Source organism: Pleurodeles waltl, chromosome 8 (assembly GCF_031143425.1).
Source record: "Pleurodeles waltl isolate 20211129_DDA chromosome 8, aPleWal1.hap1.20221129, whole genome shotgun sequence".
Lineage (NCBI taxonomy): Eukaryota > Metazoa > Chordata > Amphibia > Caudata > Salamandridae > Pleurodeles > Pleurodeles waltl.
In genome coordinates, this window is record NC_090447.1 from 1,183,134,806 (window position 1) to 1,183,157,831 (window position 23,026).

General features: G+C 40.6%; 1 protein-coding gene across 1 annotated transcript in view; it reads right to left on the reverse strand.

Moving 5' to 3' along the window:
- Positions 1-2,866: 2,866 nt before the first annotated feature.
- TNFSF11 (TNF superfamily member 11) overlaps positions 2,867-23,026 on the reverse strand; it is a 169,867-nt gene continuing 149,707 nt past the window's right edge. The window contains exon 5 of the mRNA XM_069205422.1: positions 2,867-9,311. Coding sequence (XP_069061523.1) covers positions 8,878-9,311 — 434 coding nt within the window. The 3' untranslated portion in view covers positions 2,867-8,877. The remainder of the gene's footprint in view (positions 9,312-23,026) is intronic.

A 23,026-nucleotide genomic window follows, 5' to 3' on the forward strand; every position in this document is an offset into this window, starting at 1 on the left:
ACCTGCTGTCCTGTGCGATGTCTGCTGTAGCCACATCTGTGGCCCTGAAAGGGCTGGGCTGACTGCTGTATTGCTTACCTGGTAGTTTGCCATTGTCTACAGACTAACCCAGTGGAACAAGCCTTAAGTTTGTAGAACTGATCGAGGAATAGTTTTGTAGGGTTCAAACGCCCCAAGGAAATATGTTGTGTCCCTAATGTCTTTAAACTCTCCCAGCAAAGAGACTGCCTTCTCTCTGATGAGTCTAATTCTCCGTATCCTGCCCGTCACTGCTTGTGCGAGCAAGAGAAGCCATAATGTCTTCTGGTACTGCAATAAATATCTTGCTGGCCATGACCCATAAGCAATTAATGAGGAGGCCTAACTGGCATACTGTGTTTATAGACTGCAGTGCCGAGGTGGCAGAAAACAAAAAAAATTGGTCCATTTTGTTTCTCTGTCTGGAGGGACTGGTTGAAAATCACGCGAATAAGCCACTGCTGGCTAGGGTGCATGATGAAGCATGCTGAAGAATCTGGATCAATGGGCACAGGCTTCTGTGGCTTGGCTACTTGCCCACTAACAGGTGGAAAAAAATATTTGTTGATGAATTGGAGCAAATGCTCTGATGTCGCTGGCCCAGATTGGAAAATCTCTGTTAAGACATTTCTCTTAGTACCAATGGAAGGCACTGCAATGCTAGTACCTCAGCAGCCCTTCAAACCATCACCACCACAAATGAGGAACTTCCCTCCACTGGTGGTCCATATAGTGAGTCAGGCTCTGTTTCAGGAGAGGTGTCAAGCCCACTGGCGTTTTGTAAGTCAAGGTATAAGGCATGATAACTATAATGAGGGGAAAGCAAGCCATCCCTCTACCCATCATTTTTAGTATCTTGTGGAGTTCTCTGTTCTGGTATGAGATCTAAGTCAAAGCCAAAAAGGCAGTTAAGTCTCTGCTGATGTTGGAGTCGAGTTACAGTCAGGTAGCAAAGCAACTGGCTGTACTTTAGTTACTTGCTAGAACTACACTGGGTGGACTCGGGCCAACACCGGTTCAAAGTCAGATGTGGGCTTCAGCAGCCATTCATCCATTGGTGCTGGTGGATCCAGTAACACTGTTAGAACATTGTAAATCAGTGTGAACTGTGAAGCCAGAATGGAAGCATCTTCTGGCGTTGCTACGGGTCCAGTAATTGGTCTCAAAATGTCAGACTGAGTTGGGGGAGGACCCACCGGCAGTAAACCAACTGGAGGCTCCTGTAGCTTTGTGGGGACGGAAAGCACGCCAGAGGAACTTAGAGTTGCACTAAAGATTTGCAGCATGTTTTCCATGAAGGCATCGATCTGCTACAGGGTGGGTGATGGCCCAGAAACTCGGGATCAACTGAAGTATTGGCTCTGTGGCCAGTGACCTTGAGGATTCCAGCTCAGAACTTAACAATCTAATGCCTTTGCTTTGGACCCACAGCAGTGGCGTAGAGTGGAGTCCAGCTTCACTATTTTGCGCTTGCGTTTGGACTTACCCAAAGATTTTGAGAGGGAAATGGAGTAGACGTGGCAGGGACTGGGCCCACGACCTGAAACAGGCGCGTCCGTGAATGAGTATTTGACTTCTTGTACTTGCCAATGCTGCATCATTTGCCAGTCTCTGATCAGTTTATGTGCACTAGGGTTCACTGGTCACACAATTTCGAGTAGCGAGCGAAACTACCAACTGCATACTTAGGGGGGATAGTAAATAATATCTGCTTGCTACAGTCTTGACAGAGCTAAATGTCTGTTTTGGGCATAAAAAGAAACAAAGGGGCAGATTTATCATACTTTCACACAATGCTGAAAGACAACCTGCTGCACTTCGTAAAAGGGAGAGAGCAGGAATGTGCTGTATTTACTAAACTATGGTGCATTCCCGCTATCTGCGCTGGCGCACTTTGCACTTCCTAGCGCCAATGCAGGCACCCATGTGCCATGGTGAAACAGTGCCTGCATTACAGGCTGTATTGTTATTGTGAAGGAAGGAAAGCCTTCCTGCACAAAAACAATCCTCAGGGGCTTTTTCCTCTTTCTATTTGTGCTGCAGAATGCAGCACATGTAGAAAGAGGAATTAACAAGGAGAAATAAAAGTATTTCTCCTTGTTGTGCCTCTGTGGGAGGCACACAATTCTGACACATCCCCAGGTCTATCAGTGTAAGTAAATCTGGGAATGCTTCAGAATACATGGGCAGAGGAGTAGGATACCCACACCCTACCAATTACACATCCACCACGCAGTGTAACACAAAGCAGCGACCTGTGCTGCTTGCATTACACCATATTTACCAAGCTATGCAAGGATACGCAGAGATGCCTTGCATGGCTTGGTATACCTGAATCTAGGTTTTGTGTCGCCCTGCATTGCCTTGTGTGGCGGATGGGCGATGCAAAACTATGATTAAAAAGTTAAAAGAACGTGCTTTTAGATGTATCCATCAGAAAAGTAGGTTTCAATCACTTTTTAGAAAACAAAAACGCTAGTTTCTGTTGTAGGTGCTGTGTAAGAGTTGTATTTGGGAAAGGACTCTCCAAATCATGTACATTTCTCTTGGTTCTGTGAACTGGGCCCTGAATGCAACGGATGCCCCCAGTACAATGTGATACAACGTATTTTTGTTTCTTAAAAAATACTTATTGAAACATATACAGTACATGGCTAACATAAGTATTCAAAACCACTTTCTTGCAATTCATATTTCCTTTGCATATTGTCCTTCTAAAAGTTTTTTTATGAAGTACAAGAAGCCTGTGAAAATCAAATGAGCCATCTTGCAATGCATGTTAATGTCTGCTGCTCAGCAAACACTGCACTGAGTGAATAAGAGACACTTCATAGTGATCAACATTTTTTTTATTTTGGAATGGCACATTCATAATTGTTCCTTAATAATGAAAAGTTCAAAGGATTTAAATTAACACGAGTAGAAAGAAATATATTATATTTGGTCAGTAACCAACGAGCAGAGTTTCTCCCGAGTGGGAATATCAAAGTGCAACAGTTCAATCTCTGTACATAAAAAACGAAAATATTAAACATAACATATACATATCACACATGGTGTTTTAAATAGCTTGTATCAAATAGTACAGCAAAAGTATAATTTACATATAGCAGAAAATATTTCTGATAACACTTTATCAAAAAGTGTTTCATTTGCCCCACTGAAAAGTATTAGCAGTTTCACACGTTCAGTTCTAAAATTCTATCATATGGTAGATGCTTCTAGATTCTTCATTACATCCCAAACCTATGCAAGGTTAGGCTATATGTGACCAAAAAATCAGATTTGAAGGCCAAATGCTAGCCCAAAATGCTGTCAAGTACAGTGAACGGGTTAAGGACTTTGTGCAACTCATCCATGATAAAAGATTACCTAGGCATGGCATTTTTGAAAATTGAACTTGAACAACATGGCTTCATCTATTTTTACAACACATATCATTGGAAATCATTATTTTTTCAAATTTCAGCACAACAAAAAGATTTACATTTGTTGTAATCTGATTGAAAGGCAAGTGAGCACAATTTTACATTTAAGCAAACTGCAATTTAGAACGGGACATGGTAGGAATGTAATATTCACTCATCCTCCAATACTTTAGGGCGGGTGAAATGTTTAGAATGTGCCTTAAAGTATTCAGGTTGCCAATGTTGTGGACCTCAAAAAATATGCTTGCACTAAACCAGGTATAAAAGTATAATTCTGTAATCCATACAGTGCTTCACAATAGAGTGGAGAAAGACAAATGGATTTAGGCAAACCTCAGCGTGCAAATGTGCTTTGTAGGATTGTGAACATGGATGTTACAAAAAAGAGCAAGATCTTGTATCCTTATACAGAGCTAGGTAGGTAATCGGCAGAAGCCTGTGTAGTTGAAATGTGTATTTCAGTATTCATATTTTCCCCTTTTGCGAACCTGAAAAATATTTATTTTTACAAAACAATCTTACATCTCCATGAAATATGGATTGTACAGACATTTTTCACATCACGTTTACAAAAGGAAGGACTTTTTAATAAGAACATAGAAAGAAAAAGTGTGAAATCTGCTGCCATGATAACGTTTCTAGGTTTGGTTCAGATTTCCAATGTTTCTGCAACTCACATAATATCACTGGAAATATTCAACAAATGTAAAATTTTGCAAGTAATAGCAATACGCAAAGATCATATATGTGGATCTTCACATGCTGGAAAATTGAAATACTACTTCAGGGGAGAAACCCCTTCATTTGTACCCTACCTGTATGGAGTTGTTTCCTACAGCTTCCTATCCAGAAAAAAACACAAAATTATAGCAGTTTTCAAGAGCTAATATGTGCACATTTTGGGGGTTGGTTAAGTTCCACCATTAGCCCTTTAATTTTTTATGGTTTCCATGTGTGCCACAGGGTGCCGCACTACTATATTCCTACCCTTTCTCTTTCTTTCAGAAATGTCAAAAATCCACCTTTCTGTCAGGTTTCTGTGTTCATAAATGTACTCTGTGAGGGTTAAATTCCATATATCCTAAATTTAATTGTGTCAATGAGAATTTTGAATTTTACCGCACTAAGGAAAGGATGTACGATTTACTGATCATAAAATACTGGTCACAATTTCTTACCAGTATTTTTGCGACCTATAAAGATTTTTAAAAACCAAGCTAGTTATTGACAGATCGGTTCTTAAAACTCTGAATCGTGTAACGGGTTTGAATCTGACCTATCTCATGAATGTTACTGAGTTAGGTCACAAATTGTGACTTACTAGGATTGGATGCAGTCACAGGGATAGCGGCCTGGTGGGGTCAACAGACCACCATGTCTGTGATCACATTCCAATAAAGTCATTATTTTTTAAAAAGCAGCCCGTTTTCCTCAAAGAGAATCTGGCTGCTTTAAATAGAAGAACTTATTTTTAAAAACACATACAGTTTTCCTCAAAGGGAATCTGGCTGCTTTAAATAAAAGAGCTTCTATTTTTGTTTGTTTGAGAATTTACAGAGGTCACATGGACCACTGCTTACTCCCAAACAAACTTTTTTTTAAAACATTTGCAAATTTGAAGGGGTACAAAGTGTCCTCCTACCCTAAGCAAAAGGGGCTATCATCACAACTGAGGGGGGTGGTGGAGAGGTTAACCTTTCAATGGTTTACTAAAGATATTTCGATCTTAACTCACTGATAGATATGGACAGGAATTGCAATTTGGAAGAGGTGCAGACCACACCCAGCGTCCAGAGAGCAATTTCTTATCCATTTATAAATCCAATTTAGGAGCTTGCAAGAAGTTATCAACTCCTAAAATGGATTCAGTACATTGCTAAAAGCAATTTTTCATGTGCAGACTCTGAATCAGATCCGTTTGTTTACAACATAAAAACTGCGTTGCACATCTGGCCATTATTGCTATTTTTACATCTATGTAGAACGGAGGTGTCCAATAATGTTTGTAAATTGTGCCCTAGCACTTTTGTGGTATTAATTATTGGTACATAAAATGTCAATCAAAAACAGTTTTGAGAGTATGTGAATAAAAACAGTTACATGGAAGGATATATTTAACATGCTGCAATACAGCATGCAAATATAGCAGTTCACAAACGATCTATATCAATTAAACTTGATGTGCAAACACTGCTATCCTGTTTATTGTATGAACTTCTGCATGGTACTACTTTAGCAGCACAATAGTTAAACTACAGCATTAAATAATAGCTTAAAAGCAGTCAATTCAAACTGCGACTTTGAAGTAGCAGTGCTACAGAAATGTGCACAGTACGACTTCCTTTATTTTCTCTCATGACCCTTTTGATCTGTTCTTAGTTTACATGCCATTAAAATTTGACTTAATCAGATCAATGATTCAGACCTTAGCAAAGATCATGTGGCACTGACTATGATATATATGATACCGTAGGTAATCTTTGATATTGCACTGGGTTATCAATACCGCTCATTAATTCTATCCACAAAGGGGAATTCAGAATTAATTTATATGAAACTATAAAGTGGAATTTGAAGGAAGAGGACAATGGTGCAATATCATATTAAGAATTAAAAGGGAGTCAATAAGCCATGACTATAACTATTTTATGTCAAATTTCTTACACAGAGTTTCGCTAACAAAGATGACTAGAACAGGAAATCAGGAGAAAAGAGAATGCCATAAGAGCACCACAGATTTGGTTAATCTGCCATTTCAAATATGCCATCTACCGTAGTATCAGAAACCAAGGATACGTTATTTATGAAGGCCACAACTTTGGAACTCTACATTTCCAGGACTACACAAGCTATAATAGTGAATCTATTTTTTGCAGAAGTGATAAATACTAGCAAAAATAACTTAATACTAACTAATGTAGAGGAAAGGACATTCGCATAAGGAGAAATGTTGAAAATTAGGAGGTAATTAAAATGAGACTACAGGAAAAGTTTAACCTTTAGCAACACAGAAGCACTGATTGATTAGGGTATTTCTGAGTTCTGTTTTTTTCTTTCCAGAAATAGAATACTGGATACTACGCCCATGTGACAAAAACATATTCCTAGTATGCTTTCCAGAAATAGAATATTGGATACTAGGCCCATATGGCAAAAACAAACATATTAATTGTACGTTCATATAACAATCTTCAGAGTTTTTGCTGGGTGCTTTTCATGATTACTATCTGCCAGAAGTTTAATGACCATTAAGTAACATGGTCTAATATATGTCAGAAATCAGAACGTGATTGCTAATAACTCAGTACCTCAAGTTCATACGCAATATGCATCGGAAGCATAAACCTGCATTATTGTAACAGCTTTAAAATGAGAACCTCATTTGCTGATGCTGGGATGAAGCAGAGAAATACGTGGGCACAAAAATAACAACTAAGTTGTGTGATCCAATAGTCTGATACTAGCACAAATTACACAGTTCTGAGCCTCTGAAGTTCTCCCCGAGAAACCGAAAGACTGAGAAAGTATATTAATGTCTGATTGTTGGGCCAACTGAATAATGTCATAGCAAGGAAGTGTGGACTATGACTTTGATACATAATGAGTGATTGGAACCAAAGTCACACCTAAAGCGGAATGAATTCTAAGGGACTAAAGCTCTTTATAAAGAATTGAGGATAAACAGTTCATACTTTGAATCTTTCTACCTTAAACCCCAACTATGAATGTATTGGAATGTGGTCATCTACTTACAATGCCTGACACATACCGATGATACTGGGTACAGTGTTCACTGGATGTGGTAAAAATCCCATATTCCGACTTGATACTCAGAAAATGTGGAACACAGCGAAACTAGTTTACCACCTCACCTATTTCCACATGAATCAGAGCTTTTCCATGTTTTTCTCTGAAAGATTTCAGCCAGTTAGAGCTACAGAAATCTACCAGGGAAAAAAGCGAGAATGGCAGGGGATGAGGGAGGGTGATTCAGAAATAGAGAAATAATAAGCACTAACTCATTAATCATAATTACAGTCCTTATGCAAGTAATATTTGGGCAGAGTTCAGAATGTTACTCTGTATTTGAAATCATGGCCTTCATGTGTTCATACTTGAGACTTTACAGGCTTACTCACGGGTAACTGACATAAGTATGCGTTATCCAAACTCTCACTGGTGGAATGGTATTATTGAAGAAACTTCAGTGCATTTTATTTCCAAACTATTCAAAAGAATTACAGGAAAGAGATGTACATAATATAAAGGCGTTTCCTAGGTTGTATACTTGATCAGGTGTAAGCAAGTTTAGTGGCAGCACATTTATTATATTAAGGCACAATGTAGTCTTCCCATAAATAGCCTCACAGATATTTACATTTTTACAGAACATTCTTAACATTTAAAAAATGTGTGTCACTTACGTTTCTGTATCATATAAAAATTCAAACTTTTAGGGACAACTATCATAGGTTTGATCTCGTAATGCAATTCTACCTTTAACAGTTCACATATTAACATCATAACGAATATAATATAATCACCATTTTAAAAAAATTGTGACCATGTATATCTTTTCAGTGCTCATTAGTGCATAATTTCATAATTTGAGTTAGGAAGCAAAAATAACGTTAATTGAAAAAGGTGATATTACCAATTGCTACAAACTTTCATTTTTAATTGATATTAGGTCGTTTTAGTTCTCTTTTTTTACTTGCTGATTTTCCAGATTAAAACATGGCTTTGTAACTACACATGTGCCGTCATTCTAAATATAGCATGGTCATGCTTTGAGTTATTCAATGTTTCTGGACCCAGTTTCATCAGGTCTCAAAATTCCAGATTTGGTGTACCTCGTGCACATCTGCACCTCTTAAAAATGCAGGGAAAGGGTCAAGAACTGTGGACAGAAACACAGCCGGCTTCCCCCTGGCCCTCTGCAGCACCATGGCGAGAACACATAAGTCCTCAAGCCATGCCACAGCCTGGAATGGCCATGAATGCCCTCACGGCCCCATTGGACCAGAACCGCCTCGCATAAGTCACTTGCTGACATTTACTATATGCTTACAGCAGGCAGCTGAATCTCAATACATTGTACAGTGGTCACAATGAGGGAAAATGAGTGGATTTTCACCAGGTGTACTTGGCTCAGCGCAGTTATTTCCTGTTCTGGAGACTACAGTGTCCAGATTTAGGTGTTTCTCTCCCAGCTGGAATTTGTGATTTCGGGCTCCCTGTACCCACACAACTAAAACCAGCCAATTTGTGAGGATGGTCATGATGCGAAAAGAAATATTTAGCAAACACAAATATGATAGTTTCCCTCTAATTAATACTTAATAAATGATGGCAAATTATTCTTCACGAACATACAGTATATATACACACACACACATACAATGTACATAAATATAATATTGAAAAAAAATCAAAGTCCTATACTTGGTATTCTGAATGCACCATAATATGTTGCATCTTGATGTGGATCCAGTAATGATGGGTTAGATACCTCTATAAATATTTCATCGCCAGCCAGTAGCTTAAAAATCCCTCCTTGGTAGACTGAGTAAAAATGATATGGTGAATTTCTCGACCAATATTTCGTGCTTCCACCTTTCATGAGAGTTTCAGAATTTCTTCTTCTAATATTGGATTTAGAAATGTACAACATCAGCTGAAGACCACTGTCCAGTATATTGCTGTTTCCTGATGTTTCGTGATGTCTAAAGCAGATATTTGCGTACACATAGTAAAATCCATCTTGATTAATTTTCAGTTTTCCATGATTATATGTCATGTTTGATATATTGGCCCAGCCTTCTTTATAGTTCCAGGAGGTAAGATTTACTCTTTTCTCAGGTCCTGTAACAAAGACAAAGAGCGTAAGGATAAGTAAAATAATGTTAAATAAAATGAATTGAACAAATTATATGTCAAACGCACTGTTACTAGATGGAACAAGTAAGAGACCGAGCTACATATTTTGTCTCTGTGCATTGTGGGTTTAAGACGACGATTTGTTATTTTGAGTGAGCTTTGTGTTTAAACTAGAACCTACATACAAAGATAAGGATGGACGGACATGCCAAAAGCCAGCCCAAATATAAAAATTACTAAAATTTGTGTCATTCCGTGGGCTCTCAGCAAAGGGAAGAAAATATTCTTACCTTTAAAACGGTTCTCCAATATGTTTCACTTGTTCAAAATGATATGCTGACAATTTTAAGCACTTTGCTCCAATTACCAGTAAAGCAGCGCAAGATGGGGGCAGAACTAACAAGGAAGGAATCCACAATTTTAGCCGAATTCCTCCCGTGCACGGTGCTATTAGGAGTTTTTCTGCCAAAATGGGAATAACATGTTGGACCGAGAAATACCAGTCCCATTCCTGGATGTTTTCCCAATTCCAGCCGAATCTCTAGACACAGATTCCTCCTACTTTCAGAAGAAATTTGAGTACAGAACCACAGAGAAAGACACAAGCTATGGATTACCACAATTATTTTAAAGCATCCTAAAACTAAGGCGCATACTACACATGTATGCCCCATAGTAGGCCTAGGAAGGATCAATGTTCCCACCTCCCAAGAGTTACCAATACTACGGCCAATTGATGGCACCAGGGGAATGGAGTTACTAGGCTCTACACACGAGAGCCTGAGCGTCCTCTTGTGTTACCATTCAAATCAGATTACCAGGGACCTCATAACATAACCATTATTTGTGTGGGGATACATTTATTCTGTCATGTAAGCAGTCCACCTATCTCAATTTCATTTGTACGCCATCCAGTTCCAAGACAGGGTCACTGAGGAGAAAAGGACAGTGGAGAGGGTGATGATAAAGGAAGTATGAGAAATCCTAAGACTAGAGAGAACAAGGTCACCCTAGAGCACATATCTATTTCATGGGGGCTCTCTTCTATTTCAGGGGGGCATACAAGCAATACAAAGATTGGAAGGGAAAACAGTAGTACTAAAAGTGCCATGGTCCACTAGCCATGTGAAGTGTTGCTTTAGGTACAAATTGTAGCAAAAGGCATGCCTGTTAGCTCACACAGGCCTACAGATATCCCTAACAGACAATTTAGAGCATAATGCCACTCATACTAATGGAGATCGGTATAGTGATGGCGTAAGAGAGAGCTGCAATGGAGGAAACAATCTTGAAATAGTACGTTTTGGTAAGAACATACCATCATCTATCCTTCTGTTAGTGAGACAAAGAGGGGAGAGAACATCTACGTGAGAAACATATGCTAAACTAGAATATTAAAGTCCAAAGTACAAATGTTAATAAGATTTTTCTCATCTAAGATGAATGAAGAAAATATCAAATAACATATTTTCTCATTGTTAGTGAAGTTTGGCACCAACTTGTTATTCTAAAACTCAGTGTATGCTGAGGCAGAGAACGCTAACTCACCCGCTCAGTCAGTGCCGGCACATAGGAAAAGAATATTTAAAATCCTATGCTTGGTCTGGTCACGTAAACTGAACAATATGGTTATAAGATACATGTAAGCCTGCAATCACTGTCTACAAATCTGTCTGTAATTTCTTTATTACAGGTGAATGTGGATGATTAGCACACTCATGGATGAGCGAGACATCCAGAAAAGGAATTATCGTTAAACTACATGTGCCCACAGTGAACCACTGTTGCTTGTACCTCGAAGAAAAACGCGTGGTCCTACAGAACAGTACGTGTTCTCTACATCTTTATCATTCTGTTTCTAATGCCCCTTAAAGTGGATGAGGAAAGAGTGGAGACATGGGGAAGGAATATCAGTGTACCTAAAGGAGACGTAAAAGACAGCGTTGGTGAAGAGGTTAAGGAGAGAAAAGAATAGAAAAAGGTGGGAATTTACACCAACACAATATTAAACAAGTTATGCTACTGATAAAAAGGCAAAACAAAATTCATTAACATAGGACATGAGTTATCTGATTTTCCACAATCACCTGTTTGCACAACGCTCAAATAAGAAGAGTAAAACCAAGCACACTGAAACTGTGGAGAGGCATTGAAAAAGCAGCACACCAGCAAGCAATAACAATAATAACTGAAACATCTGAGAAAACAATAGACGTAACAGATATGGCCTTAAATTAAAAGGCGGATGCCTTATGAAAACAGGCGTTGCAGAGTAGCTTGTGCAATTGCCATATTAGCTTTACTCCAGTGATCCAAGCAGTAGTGCTTCATGAAAGTGTGGGCAGTAACCCACGCCGCCACCCTGCAGATATCAGGTAGTGACACCCCTGCAAACAGGGCTGAAGACTGCGACTTTCCGGGTCGAATGAACCTTCACTTTAGCAGTATGCGGACATCATGCCTTTGCATGACAGATGGCTATAGCCGCCGAGACCCAGCGAGCAATGCTAGCCCCTAATAAGGCCTGACACTTTCTTGGAGATGAGAAGGAAACGGGCAACTGACTTGACTTATGGAAAGCTTTTGATTGTAGGTAGAACTCTTAACATCATTTAATGTCCAGAGAATATAAGGCCCTTTCCCCAGGTGAGGATGAAAGAAGGCAAAATGATGGGCTCATTGAGATAAAAAGCTGTCGGCACTTTCGGGATGAATGATGGAATTGCAGCTAGATGCACCCTAATGGAGGCATGCATGAGCTCTGATTGGGCTAGATGCAGCAGACGGGAGAATCTGCTCAGGTGTAGATGAGCAAGGATGGTAAGACTGAGAAGCATACCATGAGCGAAATCTTTTCCACTTTGCAGAGTAACATTTGTTTGTAGAGGGAGCATGAACATTATGTAGAATTAAAGCACATTCATCAAAGAGACTCAGAGCTCCGAATTCAGCATGGTGAGGAGACAGGCCGACAAGCTGAGAGTTTGAAGCTGTACAGGAACCACTTGTCCCTGGTTCATTGACAGTAAATCCAACATTGTCATGGCCACGCCAAGAGGCAAGGATATCTTTTTATCTTTTGTATCAACTTTGGAATGAGTGGAAACAGGGAAAACGCATAGGCGAACGTGCCCATCCAAGAAAAGTGGAAGGCATTCCCCAAGATCCTGGTTGAGGGTTTCTTCTGGCAAAATATTTGCACTTCTTGTTGAGAGCAGTGGAGAAAAGATCTAGGGTTGGATAACCCCAAGACTAGAAAACCTTCCGTAACTGACTTTGGTTGAGCTCCCACTTGTAGCATTGTTTTGTCAGTTCTGCTGAGGGAATCCACCCACTCATTCTGCGCTCCTGGAACATGTTCTAATTTCAACGAGATGTTGTTGGTCAACCACTTACATATTTTTTGTGCTTGAGCTGACAGAACCTGTGATTTATCTCCTTACTTGGTGAGATAAAGCACTGTGGTAGTGTTGCCCGTTCTCACCAGTACTGTTTAGTTGCAGGTTCTGGGAAGAAAGGCCTGAAGCCCCAGAATAACCGCCTTCAACTCTAGAAGGTTTATTTGAGACAGCGCTTCCTGACTAGACCACTTCCTGTGAATCTCTAAGTCCTGCAGGTGAGCTCCCCAGCCTTCTAGGGAGGCGTCTGTTGTCATCACCATCTGTGGTATCACTGGAAGGAATGAGAGTCCCTGTGAGACATTGTTTCTGATAGTCCACCACGACATCGCCAAACCCATCTTTGGAGTGATTGAAATATTTTTATTGAAGGTCTGCGGCATTGAGTCCACTGTGCACCGAGCTGATCCTGAAGAGGCTGCATGCAAAAAGGGCAATTCAGAATCAACAGGATGCAGGATGACATCATCCCCAACATGGACTTGTATGTTTTTACTGAACTGAACTCTTCTGAAGAGAGGGATTGCATAATATATTGTAAGCGAGACATTCTTTCTTCCATGGAAAAGGGTGTTTGCCAGCCTCATGCCCAGGATCGCTCCTAGGAACACCGCCCACCTGGATGGAATGAGTAAGGACCTTTCCTTGTTGAGTTTGCGGCCTAAGGACTAGAACAACTGTGGACAAGCCTGTGTCAACCTCTGAATGGAAAGTGGGACCATTTATCAACCAGTTGTCCAGCTACAGAAACACCTGGTGACATTAACATCCGGGAAAAGCTGTCACCAGCACCATGCATTTGGTAAATATCTATGGACGGATCTTAACCTGAAAGGAAGCACCTTGAACTGATAGTGGCATCCTGCCACCTCAAATCTGATAAACGTTTGGTGCTTCCGATGTATTGCAATAAGGAAGTGTGTGTCCAGTAGATATAGGGTGGACAGGTAGTCTCTGGAGTCCACCAGCTGCAAAATCTCCTGAAGCAATAGCATACTGAAGGGCTGTTTTTTGATGAACGTGTTTAAGAGCATTAGATCCATCACCTAACTCCATCTTCCGGACTTCTTCTTGAAGAGGAAGAAGCTGGAGTAGAACCTTTGGTTGCACTGATTAAACAGCACCTCCTCTATTGGCTCCTTGGAAAGAAGCAATCAAATTGCTTTCCTAAAAATTGGAAGATGACAATGAGATGCCTGGCGCAGAGGTAGACTGGGAAAACAAATTCCAGGGTATAACCATGTTGGACTACATCTAACACCCATCTGTCGGAAGAGATGAGCTTCCATTGATTGAAGAATTTGGAGAGAGGGTTGCCGAATTGATGAGGGACTGAGGTGACAGGAGCCTGTTTCACATCATTACCACCTGCTAGTATATTGTGACTTTCCTCCTGCAGAGGGACGTTGACGCACTGCCTGTCTGAAATCCAAAGATGTTGTTGTTGGTCTGTAGGACTGGGCGGTATATTGTGGTTGAAAACCTTACTGTGAGTGACACTGAAATCTTTGCTGGAACTGTGGTCAGGTAGTAAACTGGACTCTACCTCTGCCACTGAAAGGACTGGAAACGCCTCTGCTGCAAGGTACCCAACAATCTTACAGTCTCAGTATCCGCCTTTATAGATTGCAAAGTCTCATCAACGTGTTTTTCACAGGTTCTCATTGTCAAACAGCATGTCAAGGATTTTGGCTTGCACTTCCGGACGAAATGCAGTTGCTTTTAGCCATCCTTGGCACCGCAATACTGCTGCTCCCGCCATTTGCCTGAAGGCTGTGAAAGAAACATCCATGGCCACATCAATGATTTCAGATGATGCTTTCTCTCCTTCCATTAATATTTCCCATACTTCCTTCTTTTTATCCTTCTGGGGATACTCCAATAGAGATGAAATGTCAGACCACATCTGACGGTTGTATCTCCCAAGATTGGCCAGATCATTGGGCGCTCGTTTTGAAGTAGCCACCATGGCAGAGAACCGCTTTCCAATAATAATGAGTCTGCGGCATTCTTTTTCTGGAGAAGCCTTGCACGGTGAGGAAGGATTCTTCGCTCTTCTCTGAGCAGCCTGAATAATGACCGAGTCCGGTCTAGATTGACCAATGAGGCATGTTGGTGAATTCTCCGGAGCTTTGTATTTTTTATCTAGCTTCAGGATAGTAGCCACTACTGATGATGGGTTCTTCATTAGTTTTAAGCCTTCTTGCCAGATAAGATCAACAACAGGAATAGCACGAGTTGTGCACTGTGCTCCTGTCTTAAAATCGTAGAGGAAGCACTCTGTCTGTTTAGCTAGCAAAGGAAGGTCAAAACGCTTGAATGCCCTTTCAAGCAGCTAATGGAAACTACCAATGTCTGCTGGTAAAAGGAGTAGGAGATGCTGGCACTGGTGTCACATAATCATTCCACTCGGGATGGTCACTAGGATCCAATTGGATCTCTCCCTCTTCCGGCTGATGGCCACCATCACTGTCCTGAGTGGTATCCTGAATAGTAATTGGTGGTGGTACAGGCCTTTCTTTTTGTAGCTTGAGTGTGCTTTGTGGGGCAGGAATGGACTCAAGGGCTTCCTGTTTATGTAGGCTGTTGAGCAGCATTAGCATCTGGGAACCTCTTGCAGTAGTCCTTTATCATTATGTTTAAGTCAGTGACAAGAATGACAGGGATCGAGATAGCCAGCTCCTGCCCCTGGTGTGGTTATTCCTCTTGGTTCTCACATGGATACTGTTCCTGGAATGCATTTTATTCCTGGGTGGGTCGATGACTCCTTTCAGAGAAGGAATATTCGCCCTCAACATATGTAGATGGTCATGGTCCACTTCCTCATCCTCCGTCTCCTGACACAACATTCAACTGTGAGGGGCTATATGCACTGCCAAAAAGACCTTCATCCCCAGATTCCTGAAACTGCAGTTAATGTGCTGGAAGCAGAGGTGAAATTTTTTAACTATCCTGAGACAGAGAAGAGGTCATGCCCTTGCTAGAAATGTACAGTGTCTTTCCTGTTGTCAACAGGATTGTTGATGACGACAGGGTCGTCGATGATATGGATCTGACAGTAGTCTTTGTTGATACAATGGCAGAGGCCGTCGTGGTGGATATTTTCACTGTTGGAGGCTGTCTCACCGATGACACCATTGTCTGATTCTTCGCCGACGATATAATTGTCGTTGTTCTGGTCATCAACGTAGTTGAAGTTGCCGTCGACACCGTCGCTGGTGAGGACATTCTAGGTCATATGGTAGCCGTAGACAGTGCACTCTTCATTGACGGTTCTGTCAATGGCTCCTTGAATGGAGTATCAGGAGCAGATAAGATTGGTGAAACAGACTTTTCATGAGAGGAGAAGGACCAGCTGGCTCCTTGTTTCTTTTCCTCTCAGGACTGGTCTCCCTACTGCGAGACCTGGAGTCTCTGTCCGAGGCTGAAGATCCCCCTTCCTTTCTTGGCTTTGAGGAGGAATAAACCCTCTCCTCACACTCAGAATCTGAATCAGTGTGCCTTCTTTTTCTGCAGCCACAGAAGCAATCTACCCTCCCAACCCTTTTTTGGGTTTTAGCAAAAAAAGTATGGCAATATTTCCAGTCTTTAGCCTTATGCTGGGGATAAAGACAGTACAAACACTCCTTGTGGGGGTCCTCAGAATAGAACCTGGACTTCCCAAAAGTCTTACAAGGCCTGAACAGCCTTTTTTTAACCTCAGACATTCTGTCAAACACACTCCCAGACAGTACCTCACATGTTCCTTGGAGGTTTGAAGATGAACTAAAAAGCTGTAGGTCAAACGTTTAGCAGTGAAACACTGACTGAGCAGAGCTTAGGGAGACTTCCTAACACACGAGGTGTGATAAGAAATCTGAGGTATGGTGGCTCTGCAGGTGATGAGTACTTCTGGGTCTGAGCTCTGAATGAAGTTTGGGTGTTAAAACAATGTGAAAAGGCTAACAATGTCTATTGGTTTTGCATTGGAGATAAATGCTAAGGCTTTAGCACTGCTTTTAGAACTGCTACTGTGGGACTCCCATCATGGCAATGGGGAAGATTCAAGCATGCGGATCTATAAAATATACAATACTGCAGAACATACGTCTACAACACGCACTGTTAGAATATCAATCACTATCATCTACAACAGGGTGGATAGCTTTGAAATCAAAATGTGACTGAAACAAATGTTAGTAGCAAAAAACGTGTACTAGAATTTTTGATGTTTTAACCTTTTTCAATATGTTTTTATCCAAAAAATAGTTATGTAGTATCTGTGCAAATCAGCATACTTTAGGGACACAATTCGTTCTGTGGGAGTACAAAAGCAATGTTGTCATTGCGTTATAGAAAGGAAATAAAACAAACTTGTCCACAAGGTTTGGAGCACACATACAGATGGCTAGTTTGCCTGCTCATGTGGCCAGGTACATCAATGAAAATTGCTACTTAGGTAGGAAAACCGAAACATTTAAACTACTCAAAACAACTTTAGAGATGACATCTTTGTGCCATCTTTTCTGAGCAATGTTTCAGAAATGTGGCTTTCTACAGTAATTGTTTTGTTAAAATTAATTTAATTAAAATGAGTGGAAAGGTATGCCATTAAGTGAGAAGCTGAACCCATATGTTAGTTAACATTGGATTTGGAATCAGTGGTTTGTTGTTATGGAATTTGCACATCTACTGAAAAACTACGATTTCTGAAGGATAGCATCACTTTCATGGCAGTATTTTGCTACAGGCTCGCTTCATTTATGCAGGTCATACAATTGTGTGCTTTTTATGCTTGTTTAAAACAGTTTTCCTGTCCGAAAACCATCAGGTTATAGAAAAAAACAATATGTAGGGAGGAGTTTGTGTCCTGCTCATTATTCTACTCGTTTGTTTGGGCCAGGCTGTGTCAGCGGTTGCTTAAAGTGCAATTCATATTTTGGATCAGGCCAGTGAAGTCTTTCAATCTCACCATTAGGTATTGGCAATTTGGTGTTCTGGTCATCCTGCTGAAGGAGAGCTTTCAATTACAGTGCATAAATGGTGAAGCAAAGTGTCCATGCCCTGCTTTGAGAGCTCCTAAAAGTGATTCTGCACGCCTGTTAATTTTGCATCAACTGTGCCTGCATGCCTCAATGTGATTTTATACTTAAATATGTTTTTGCTGCTACATTTGATCTGTGCTCCGTTTGCCTACTCCTCCTGATGTTCCACAGGTGATTTGGCACGTAACTGTGATACCACAATGGTGCTTACTTGCATCAAGGGTGATTTTACACTGAAAAGTTGTTTGACACTCAAACTCTCAAAGATTGTACACGCTCATGACTGTGTTGCATGAAGGCTGACTTTTTAAAACTGTTGTCAAATTTGATGCAATACTGTTGCACATCTTTTACGTCTAATGCTATATAACACTTCCATATTTTCTTTCTGTAGAATGATTTTGCACGCAAGTATGGTATATCTACTTTTGACATTACGGCTACAGTTATTTTGCACATCATTTTTTTTTAACCTAACTGTGATTTTTCCTCCCATGTGCACTCCATTTGACATTGCACTAAGGGTTATTCAAGCTTAAATGTGATTTTGTGTCTATTTGTGCTTTACACCTAAATGTGATTTTTGCTTGTACCCACTTTTTCAGAGTCCTGCAGATGTTGCACGAAGGACGATTCTACACCTAAACGTGATTTTGCACATAAATGGTTTCTCTCTCCTAAATGTAACATGTGCTGCTAAAGGTGTTTCTTTACTCCTGATTATTTTGCACTATGGGTGATGTGCACTCAATCCTGCTTACTTTTTACAAAATGCCATTTTGCACCCAATAGTGATCTTCCACTTAAAACAGATTTGTACACCTAAATGTGATTTCTGCTCCTAAATGATTTCCAAATTTATGCTGATGTTAAATCAAGGGGAAGTCTACATCTCAATGTGCTGTCAATCTAATGTTAAGGCTCGCTCATGCATATATTTTACACCAAATGTGACATCCCCTGTGCACAGTGATACCCCTTGGGTGAATACCCCATAATTAATCTTGTCCTCAAAATAAGCCTACATTTTTTTCATGCAATCTCATTATGATGACCAAATGTAAAGCAAAAGGAACCTTCATACCAGATCAGAGTTCACAATTCATGTAACAAAACCTCTTAGTGTAACATGCATCTTTCTGAGCCTCCTGTCTGCCCCCTGTGTTTTTGTCTCCAGTACAGTGCTGGTATTTCCTTTACAATAAATTGGTGCAGAGATATTTTAAGGGATATAAAAAAGGAGAATTGCTCAGGGCCCCCAGTGTAAGGTGTTATTTCTCTCTGTTTAGTTTTATTGATTTTTCTATCAGAACCTCCTTCCCTCTCTCGCTCTTCCTTCCTGTTCCTCTGGCTCAGTCTCTCTCTCTCTCTGTAGAGTATCATTTTAGGGAATTGTGGGCCCTGGACAAGACATATTTCAACTGTTTTTGTGTAAAAGTTTAAATTTAATATTGTTGGGCATCACAAAGGTTTGGCAGTATAGGGAATAAAAATTCAAAGCTGCTCGACAGAGTGGTGCCAAAATATGGATCAAAGTAGGCCATTTCAGTGGTGTTCTCAATTGCATACTTCATTTTCTTAAAACTTCGTTCACATTCAGGTGACCAGTGAAATGAAGCATTTCTTTTTAATAAATCTCCTAAAGGAGCACTAACTGTAGCAGTCATGTATGTATCTGGAACAAGTACTGGCCATGCCAAGGAATGACCGTAACATGGTTACATCTTGTGAGAGATTGGTGGCTGACAAGGCTTTTACTTTAGCTGAACCATGTGACATATCCCCCATCAGAAAAGATATAGCCAAAGAATGTGAGCTTTGTTTTGTGGAATTAAAACTTTTCTGCATTCCAGGTAAGACCAGCAAGTAGTTGACAGACTTGTGTAAGAGCTTTAGCATGTTCATTTTGTGAGGCCCCAAAGGCTAATATGTTATCACTGTATTTCAAAGCATTTGTGACAAGCCAAATGACATCTTGAAAAAGTTCTGCAGCTGATGACACACCAAAACTTAATCTTTTATATCTGAACAAACCAATGTGAGTAGAAAATGTAGTAATGTACCTGCATTTTCCTCAAGTTCCAAATGATGATACCCTTTGTTCAGATCAAGGCGAGAGAAGACTTTGGCACCATTAAACTGTGTAGTCATGTCGGCAATGTGCGGACCGGGATATCGTTCTCTTTCAGTTGCCTGGTTAGCTTGACCCATATCAACACAGATTTTTTGGGTACTACCACTATGGACGAAACCCACAGAGTTGGACCAGACGGTCGTTCAATTATATCACGCTTTAGTAATGTCTCAAGCTCTTTCTCAACAGCTTCTTGTAAATGAAATGCAATTTGTCTATGTCTTTGAGAAATAGGACAAACATCCTCATTAATATGCAGTCTCACTTTCATGGTTTTAAGCTTTCCCAATCCACAAAACAATGAAAGGAACTGACTTACAATTTCATGATGAGCATTAATGCTATAGTTTGCAGATGTCAGTCCCATATCAGCAGCAGTATTAAAACTGAGTAAACAGGCACTTGATGCAGTACCTTGAAGTACGTGAATGAGTGCTTTTACCTTTGTCTTTTTGTGTCTCATGGTTGCTACAAATGAACCTTGACTTCTTAATGGCATTGTTGCAGCCCATGTATCCACTATTGTTTTCAACAGTGTGAAATGGGGCAATGGAGACAGTTTATTGTATTTTCACCTCGGATATAATGTTTATCAACGCACCACTGTCAATATTAAAAGGTATGGAGCAACCGTTTACTTTTAGTGTTATTTTTGGACAATTTTTTATACTTTAGTGATTTTACTTGTCGGCTTTTCTTTGCATGTAGCCAGTCCGACATGCAAGTGTTTTTCTCAGGCAAACATCAACATTGCACAACCGTCTTCCTCACTGTCACTCGACAATGAAGTGAAAATTTAGAGGACAATCAACTTAGGTTAGTGCCAATTTCCATCAGCTGATGTTGCCGCTTGGCCTTGTGGGCATGAGTAGAACGTTGCTTCTGGAAAGTTTGGGCATCTATTTTGTTTTCTCTGTGCGACACACACAATTTTTCCTTTGCCTTGCAAACCGTTACAAAATGGTTCTCTTTCCTGTAGTCGCTGCATACTTGTCCAATAGGGGGACATTTACCTTCAAGTAGAAACCAAAATCCGCATCTGAATCAAAGGTTCGTTTTCTTTGTGTCCTTCAGCCATTGTGTTTCTGCTTACTTTTCATGTTCTTGACTGACTCACTTTGGGCACCTCTGACCTCCATGTCAGAAGCTTGTTGATGTTCATGTTCCTCAGCTCTGGCAGCCATGAGTACTTGGTCCAGACTAAGGGCCTGACTTAGACTAAAGCGGACTGGTTACTCTGTTAAAACGGTAATGGATATCCTGCCTGCCGAAATCTAAATCTCACTGAAAACAACTAGATTTCAGCGAACAGGATATCTGTCACCGTTGTGATGGAGTAACCAGTTAGCCGAAATCGAAATCAGTCTCTAAGTGCTTTTCTCAGCATTCGTCATCTGAATGAATCTGACAGATAACCATCTGCAACTCTTGACACTTATGGCTTTTTTATCGTTTAATTAATTTAACTTACAATGTATATTGAGCGTAAGTCTTTCAACAACGTTGTCAATTGTTTAGCCAGCTCTCTGTCTGTCTTTCCTGACTGCAAATATATTTGTAGTCAACATTCTTCATTGGATTTAACTTCAGATTTAGCGCTTCTTTAATTTGATGGTATAAGACTTGATCAGCATGTGGTATTTTCTTTATTACTTCTTCACCTGAAAGATTCTTGAGGTGTTTGACAATCTTTTTGTCATTTGTTTCTTCCAGTGCATAGATGAAATCATCAAACATTTCTATCCAATTAGTCCACCTGTCACCAATATTTTGCTTTTTGGCAGTATCTAATGGAAGTGGTGGTTGTAAGAAGGAATTATAACCATTTATGGAACTTACTAACATTAAATGTGAGGAGCTCTCCAGCACCGTCTTCTGGGACCTGTTTCATTCGCACCATCTCTAAGGCCCTGTGACGTGCTGACATCAGGGTCGTTGCAGAAGATTTGAAGTCTTGGGGTGTCTTTCTTAGTGGCCATTAGAACTCTTCAACTTCTAGAAGACCTTTTTAGTTGTTCTGAGCCCCCCGGAAGCTTCGGTGGTGTGCCTCTTGAGGGACTGACTGCTCTGTAAGCACACCCCCCATGCTTTCACTGGGATCGCGGCACCGGGAGCTGAGGTCGGATGGTTCTCTTCAGCCAGGTTCTGGTATGTGCAATCATATTCTCTAAACATCTGATTATCATCACCTCTAATGTTTCTCTGCATTTATCTGCTTCCAATCACAGCGTTTCTTTGTACCTGTCTTTCACTGTTCATTGTGTTTTCACTATCTTTAGCATTACTTTGCTCTCTATCTCTGTGTCTCTGTACCTGGTCACTGCTGCCTTTAGCGTTATTGTTCCTTATGTCTTATAGCTCTGTGTTGTGTTGTGGCGCAGTACCTTATTTTCCCTGCATCACCAGCAGGTTCCTGGCCAAAAATACACAAATTTCTCTATAAGGCCTTTGTTTTCTGGAAAAGCTTGGCACTGGCTGGAGTGGCGCTTTAACTCCACATACACTAAATGTCGATCTTCACTTCGACTGAGGCGCGTGTGGCACGAACAAGCAGTATGCTGGACCATGACAAACTCTCTGGGAGAGCACTGTCGATTCTTCAGGTTACATAATCCCAAGCTCGTCATCAGTTGTACTGTCCTCCCCAGCCTGGGTACTCGTAAATGGACATGCCACACATGGAGTTTGGTCCTACACGTCTCTATTCCTCTGTGTGTAAGTGCAAACTCAAGATTCTAACTATGAAATCTATTCACCACACCCGAACAGTTATGCCACAGTCCTACGGAGTCCAGCAGGAACCAAAAAGTCCCATCATCGCTAACTCACAAGACCACATGGGTAAGTCTAGCATGAAACTTGAAAACTTGAATATGGTTTCATGGTTAAGTACTAGAATTATGACTTTCTACAGTACAAAATGAAGCTTGTCTAGAAAAGTATCCCTTTCTAGATAGCGAGACAGTACCTGGTAGTGGCATGCAGCAAATTCAACCTCAGCCCAACCATCAGGTTTCTAGTGAGGCATCTACATAGGAAATAGCCTTCTTGCCTCTTATGTGGTACCCCGAGGCCTGCAACTAAGAGGTGACAAAATTGGAAAGGGGCTGGCTGTGATAGAAGGATGATCATGAATTCACACAA